Source organism: Henckelia pumila, chromosome 4 (assembly GCF_033568475.1).
Source record: "Henckelia pumila isolate YLH828 chromosome 4, ASM3356847v2, whole genome shotgun sequence".
NCBI classification, from domain to species: domain Eukaryota; kingdom Viridiplantae; phylum Streptophyta; class Magnoliopsida; order Lamiales; family Gesneriaceae; genus Henckelia; species Henckelia pumila.
Genome location: NC_133123.1, coordinates 231,399,574 through 231,407,173, shown reverse-complemented (window position 1 = coordinate 231,407,173; position 7,600 = coordinate 231,399,574). Strand labels below are relative to the sequence as shown.

The following is a 7,600-nucleotide window of genomic DNA, read 5'->3' as shown; positions in this document are numbered from 1 at the left end:
TTTGTTCTGCAGAATTTCAGTGCAGATCCCGAAACTTCATATCGATTTATCAGCTTCTTACACTTCGATTCAGATTGCTCTACTTCAAGATTATTTGTAGATCATTGTCTTAGTTTCGTAACGCATACTGAATCATCCCGTTTGGATAAGCGAGCTGTAAGTTATGGCCAAAACACTAGGACTAGTCTGTTTGATCTGGTTACGGTAGCTTTGATCTGATTTGCATCCAGCTCGATGTTGCGACCACCATTTCGCCTTGATAACGTCCGAATTAACTCATCTGGCCTGAGATATGACTTGTAGATATTTGAGTAAGCTTTCCAACCCTTTTTTCCACAAGTCATTTGGATCACCGAGCTATGAGATATGATCGATTTACTGAACTATTCCAGCTTGAGTAACTTGATTTCCAGCTCAAACTTTTCAACTTTGATCTACTATCTACAACACTTGATTAAATATGTTAGAAACATAATAACAAGTTTTGTTATCATCAAAATCAAGATTACTTGTGTCTCACAATCCAACAAATAGATTATTTGAAATTTTAATTATTGCTAATTTTATTATTATTATAAATGTGAATAAATTTTTTTTTATATTATATATAATAGACTAATATGTTTTTCGCACGTGTTTCTTACTAGTCATATTCAAAATATTAATTAGATCGATTCCGTCCATAAAGGAATAAGTCTTTCACATTAGAAAATTATCTTAAACTAAAAATAATGTTATTGATATCACAATGTTACGAAAGCTCTCTATATGTTCACAAAATTTATGTGAGACGGTCTCACGAGTCAATTTTGTAAGACGGATCTCTTGTTTGGATTACCCATTAAAAAATATTTCTTTTATGTCAAAAGTATTATTTTTTATTGTAAATATGATTAGAATCGACTCATCTCATGGATAATTTCACTAGAGACCTACTCATAGATCTTTTGTGGATTTTTGAGTTGGTGAAATAAGTGACCGTTAGATCAACAATCATGAGTTCGATTTTTTATCAACATTGTATCAGACGAACAAGTTGCACAGAATTTGCTTAATGCGGTTTGTAGTTTGATGCATTAGGTTAGGGCTTTTCGTGCGCATCGAATGATAGCGATGACGAGTTCCATTGTCATAATAATAAAAATTTAAAATTAATTTTTAAATTTATTTACTAATATTATAAAATTATATTTATATTTAAAATAAATTGAATGTAGTTCATAATAGAGGCATTTATTAGTACAACACATTTTCCATTCACCCATGAGCTCCTTCATAAATATGCCCAACTCGTAGTGTTTCAGAATTCAGATCTTGCGAGGGGAGAAAGAAGCTAAGAACAGCAAGATGAAGGTGGCCGTCACCACTCGTAGCGGGCGAGAACTCGTGAAGGGAGGCTTGGAGCTCAGTGATTCGGTGTGTTCTTCGTCCTCTTTCTTGATTTCTGGGCCTTGGTTTCGACTGTGTGCGGATGTTTTTGTGATTTGAAGACTTGGGTTTTTGTCTGCTCTGTTGATTGTTCTGTTTTTTTTTTTGAGAATTTGGGTTCGAATCTTTAGTCTCGTGGCTTAGTCTTTGATATAGAACAAGGGTTGTGTTCAAAATATTAAGCTTGTGATTTGGTGTTGATTGCAGGCCACTGTGGCTGATTTGCAGGAGGCGATTTACAAGCGAAGTAAGTTGTAGCTTGTTTATCTTATCACTTTGATTTGGGATGATTTGCTGAGTTTATTGTGTTTATTTATTTTGCATCTTGACTTTCATGAACATAAAGGCGCATTCATCAGCCACAAGTTTGGATTAGAATCCAATAATGCTGCATTTTAAGCTAGCTAAATTGGTAAATGGGAAAAGAGAAGGGCTTAAAAGATCTTGTGGGATTGATACATATGGTCTTATAGGATGATATAACAGAGGAACTATGCAAACTCAGAGAATTTATATCCATGAAGTATGGAGTAATGGGATAAATTACTCGCATTTATGTTGCAATAAACATGTAAAATGGTTGGAATCTTTTATAGGCGTGAAATGAAATACTAGTTTAGGTTCTATCTCTGAATTGTATTGGTTAGAGGATATGACTATATTTGGCATATAAAAAATTGTCCATATTTTATGGTATTGTGAGAACATGATACAGAGTATCATTTTGATCAGCTATACTTTGTTGCTAGCACTTTCTTATGACAATAACAGTTACTTTTCTGTTTAAAAGTTGCTTCTTGAGTTGCTTTTTTCAGTTTCATTATTTCGTATTTAAGAAATAATTTATATCCCTAGTAAGCCTTACTCGATCTAAAATTCCTTTCGATGTAGAAAATTGTGTTACTTCTATGCATTATGGTTGTTAAAGTCTATGTTAGGTCCTTAGCTAGAACTGTTCTGATTCTATTTTAATAGCCTGTGGTTATTTTATTTGATTTTGCACAACAGAATTTACGTTATTTGTTTTATGTGGTTGTGCCATTGAATGATAGAACACCCATTAATCAATAGTTCAATTAGAGAGCTCTTCATGGTTCTTGACAAATCTTTCCTCTTACAGGCTCGGTTTATTTTATTTTATTTTGTTTATTTCTTGTTTTCCTTGTTCTTTTCCACATTTGCCTGGTGCTCTAATACTTTGTATTCTGCCCACAGCAAAAAAATTCTATCCCGCACGACAGCGATTGACCCTCCCTCTCCCACCCGAATCGAAGGAGAAGCCCATTGTTCTTAACTATAAAAAGAGTCTTAAAGAGTACACTGATGGGAACAAAGACCAATTCATTGTAGTTTTTAAGGATTTGGGTCCACAAGTTAAGTACAGTACCCTTTTCTTCTGGGAGTATTTGGGTCCGCTGATTCTCTATCCTATCTTCTACTACTATCCCGTGTACCGTTTCTTTGGCTACAAGGAGGAGCGTGTCATTCACCAAGTTCAGACATATGCCATGTATTACTGGTGTTTCCATTACTTTAAACGTATTATGGAAACCTTTTTCATTCATCGCTTTAGCCATGCAACTTCACCAATTGCAAATGTCTTCCGAAACTGTGCTTATTACTGGACTTTTGGTGCTTGGATTGCATATTATGTCAATCACCCACTGTACACACCTGTCAATGATCTCCAGATGAAGATTGGTTTTGGGTTCGGTTTGCTTTGTCAAATTTCAAACTTCTATTGTCACCTCATGTTGAGAAATCTTCGGGGTTCTGATGCAAGTGGCGGCTACCAAATACCACGTGGCTTTTTGTTCAACTTAGTTACCTGTGCAAACTACACGACCGAGATTTATCAGTGGCTAGGCTTCAACGTCGCAACACAAACCATTGCAGGTTATGTCTTCATGGTGGTTGCTGCTGCCATAATGACGAACTGGGCCCTCGCTAAACACCGCCGTCTCAAAAAGGTGAATTTCTCCCTTCTAGTTGGAAATGGTTTAGTCTTTGTGCCACTAGGAGAAACATTTCTACGCAGCATACACGTGCACATATTCTTATGTATCTCAACAATATATATTCCAGAGGTTTTGTTTAGCGTAGACCAACCATTAGAATTTAGTAACAGAAGATTGATATGATAATCATCTCATCTTGGCTCATCTATGGTGTATAATATCAGGGATATTCTGTGTATAGAATTTATATATTTTTATTTTCCTGTGATGTATATTTCTTTTTCTCGTGGTTCTTGTTTGTTCTTTCAATGTTCCTCACCATCTTTTGAGAATTAGATTAGAAAACAAATACTTATATTCCCTGCGGTGATAAGTTGATCTCGGACATTCTACCATACAGTAGCCACCTTCAAGTATATCTGTGACTCATACCATCTGCCACTGTGTAGCGATGTGTAAAAAAAAAAAAATTCATCAGACTTCAGTCCATCTTAGTTGATTTTGATTGAAAATTATCAACCGCGGCTTTTACATGCATTAGACATTGTCAATGTGTTCCATGTTTACGAATTTGACCTGTTTGTTGCAGCTTTTCGATGGAAAAGAAGGAAGACCCAAGTATCCAAGAAGATGGGTGATTCTACCTCCATTCCTGTAGAAGGAACACTACTCAACTCAGGGTTCTTTTTTTGCCAATGAATTGCCACTTGTTTTCTTTTTGTTCTTTCAACTATTTCATTGGGAGATGTACTTCTTTCTGTTGAATGGTTCAGCTGCCATCTTTGGTATGTTCTTAGTGTTTATTTGCTTTAGGTTCAAAAAGGATAAATTATTAATTTATTAACAAATTTTTAGAAAATATTTAAGCTTATCTTTTTTCATTTGGGTTTATATTTTTATTCTGAAAATGGAAAAATTATATTTACTTTATGGTATAATTGCATACAATATCTTTGTGAAATTTTAAAATTGCTAATTAAATCACTGTGAAAAAAAAATGATCTATTAGAAAACATATTTTTGAATCTTGAGCATATATGTCCTCATAGTTTCAAAATTTGAAAAATAAGAATTTAATAGTGGGTTTTCAGCAATCTCATGATTTCATAGGGGTGGTGAATGCAATTATCCCTTACTTTATCTATATATTCGATATCCTTTGACTACTTGTTTTACACCTTCCAAAATCCAGGAGAAATCTGTCGATTTTTTCTTGTCTATCGTGAGGTCATTTAAAATCCGGATTACACACCTAAAAAGCTCGAAATTTGCATTCTATTTCATATTATTTTCAGGATGTTCCAGTTTGCGAGACAGCTTGTTTTGGTGCAATCTTTCTTATCATTGAAAAAGTGTGTGACCAGGGAAAAATAAAATTATTTTTCGTGGCCCAAAACGAAGAAGCAGGAGCCCAGTTTCTAAAATTTGCAACCCAATTGTCTTGGTCCGTCAGGAAGCGAAGAGATCCAAACCCAATAAGGACTAGCGGCAAAGTGAGCAATAAAAAAAGTTTAAAAATCAAAGACTTGGTCAAAATTGAGTAGTGGAGATATGCAGGAAAAAAACGTGGCCCAGTAAGGAGTGGAAAAAGTGGGGAGTAAGTCCGAAAATTAGAAACAAGCCTCTCCAACAATTGAAGTCTCTCGCAAATCATAACAAAACACAACTCCAAAAGCTCTGTTTACTCAGCAATATTTCTGCAATTTTCAATCTTCATCTTTTAGCATTTTTCCATAAATTTCAATGCACATATTTAACATTTTTCGCTGGGTTCCTTGAACTATTACAACAATATTGTGTGTGTTATTATGACAAATATTTGTCAGTTTGAATTTTCAGGTGGAAAGATTGGATATTTGATTGTTATTAATAATTCTCCTTGCATTTTTCTTTCGTTATTTGGCATATAACCGCTGGAACTGAGACCGACGGTAAAATCGGGACTCATTTCGTTTTGATTTTAGAAGTTAGATTTTCATTTTTTATTTCATTTTGGCACGTGAGTGCTTGGCACGCTTGCAACCAACCCACTCGAGCCATTTTTGTGTGCAAACATAATTTTGGCACGCCCAGTGGGACACGATTATGCCGCCAAGGAACCGAAGAGATCAAGACAAAGGTGACGACAAGTCGTTACAAGAGGGGCCCGTAGGAGATTCTGTTCCACATCTTGATGATGCTGAAATTGTGGTTCAACCGGAGGTGGAAAATATTGATAAACACAAACAAAACGGTGGAGGATCGGGAAGAATTCCAGAAATGCTGATGGTTCCTTATGATCACTTTGACTCTATGGTCCCAAAGAAATTTAAGGATATGAATCTGATGATTTCTGGTACAATGGAACGTATGGAGGAAACGCACAGGTTGATGATTTCGACAATGAGTTACATGCGAGGGGAAATGAGCAAACTTAAATCCAGTAGTAAAGGGGCTCCAAAGATCACCGAAGTATCTCAGGAACAGACAGTTAATCTGAAGAAATTTGCTGGTGAGAGACATAAATCCAACGAAGGTGGAGGATCGAGTGGAGGTTCTCCGGCAGGCGATCCTCGCCGCCTTGGGAACTCCGTGTTTGGACATCCAAATGACAAATATGCCCATCCTCACAAAAGAGAAGATGAACCTTGGATGAGAGTTCCTCCAAACCAGAAGGCAAGTGGAAAGGCACATGTGATCCAAAGTTATGCAATTACCAACCCAGGAGCACAGCCAAGCCTTTATGATGAACCGTATGTTCGCCCATATCCCATGTTGAATACTCGGGGGGCAACCACCTATCATCATCCATTAGCTGGAACACCAGCAGTGGATCAGGAAACCATAAGAGAAATGGTGCAAGATTTGTATGGACCAGGGATTAGGCCAATGACTAGGCCTGAGTTCCACAAGCCCTATCCAGAGATCATCGACATCAACAATCCTTATCCCAAGAGTTTTAAGGTACCAGATTTTACACTATTTTTGGGAGATGATGTCCAATAATCCACCGAGCATCTAGCAAGGTTTACTACCCAGTGTGGAACATTGGCCAACTATGAGAATTTTCCATTCTTCAAAATGAGGTTATTTCCAAACACCTTGACAGGAACATCGTTCAAATGGTACACTCAACTGCCAAGGAACTCTATTTTCACTTGGTATGAACTAAATAAATTGTTCCATACTCAGTTCTATAGAACTGAGCCAGAGACCAACATCGCTGATTCATCCAGGTTAACTCAGAAATCCAGAGAGACAACGTGGTTATTCATTGAACGATTCAAGAAATTGAAAAGCCGATGTAAGTGTTCTTGCAAGAACCTGAGATTTTCAAGTTGGCACAGAGAGGGTTGGACTTTGAATTGAGAAAAATTTCAGGAAACCAAATTTTGTGATTTCTATGAAATGGCCGCGAAAGTGGTCGAGTATGAGAAACTCTTACAAGAGGAATCACGCAGAAGAAAACTACCGTCGGTTCTTATTATCAGGATGTGAAGGATGCATCATTGGCGGAAGTTGGAAAATCCAGTTCTTTTGTATGTCCATCATTGAAGCGTAAAATTGGTGAACCTGCAAAGATAAGTTCATCAGTGATGCAAGGTCAGAGCACTGTTTAGTACATATTTGATGTTTCCAAAACAGAGGAGATATTTGATTTCCTGGTTAAGGAGAAATTCATCACATTTCCTGCGGATCATCGAATACCAAAGAAAGAAGAGTTGAAAGGGAAAGAATATTATAAGTATCGTAACTCTTTCAATCATAATACTAATTCTTGTTGGGAGTTTAGGAATATCATTCAAGATAGGATTGCTAAAGGGGTACTGAAGCTCCCTGAGAAAAAGGAAACCATGCTGATAGACGAAGATCCTTTTCATCCTGTTGCACAAGTGAATGTTAGTACTCCAGACTTGAGGAGTATTATTAACCAGAGGAGAGAACATTGTCGAGACATAGAAATGAACTTAAGGAAAGGAGTGAGGAAATGTTGGGTTCCTAAGAACATGTTTTTTTAAATCAAAGAAGAAGATGGCAGGAACATGCTCTATGAACACGCCAAAAGAACCATGGCCTGTAGGCCAAGGAATTCTTTCCAAGGTCCCAATGAAACATACTCAAGGGGTAATCATATAGCTCTCCAAGAAACACAGAGGGTTTCCCAAACCCACAGGTCATTGGCTACGCTAGGGAACCATCATCAAAAAGTCCAAATTGAAAGGAGGGAGAGGCCT

General features: G+C 36.8%; 1 protein-coding gene across 1 annotated transcript; it reads left to right on the top strand.

Moving 5' to 3' along the window:
• Positions 1-1,267: 1,267 nt before the first annotated feature.
• LOC140865805 (very-long-chain enoyl-CoA reductase-like) lies at positions 1,268-4,247 on the top strand. Its single transcript, XM_073270579.1, has 4 exons — positions 1,268-1,416; positions 1,636-1,675; positions 2,644-3,398; positions 3,976-4,247. Exons 1-4 carry the CDS (start codon positions 1,348-1,350, stop codon positions 4,042-4,044), a joined length of 933 nt encoding a protein of 310 aa, XP_073126680.1. The 5' UTR covers positions 1,268-1,347; the 3' UTR covers positions 4,045-4,247.
• Positions 4,248-7,600: the final 3,353 nt, after the last annotated feature.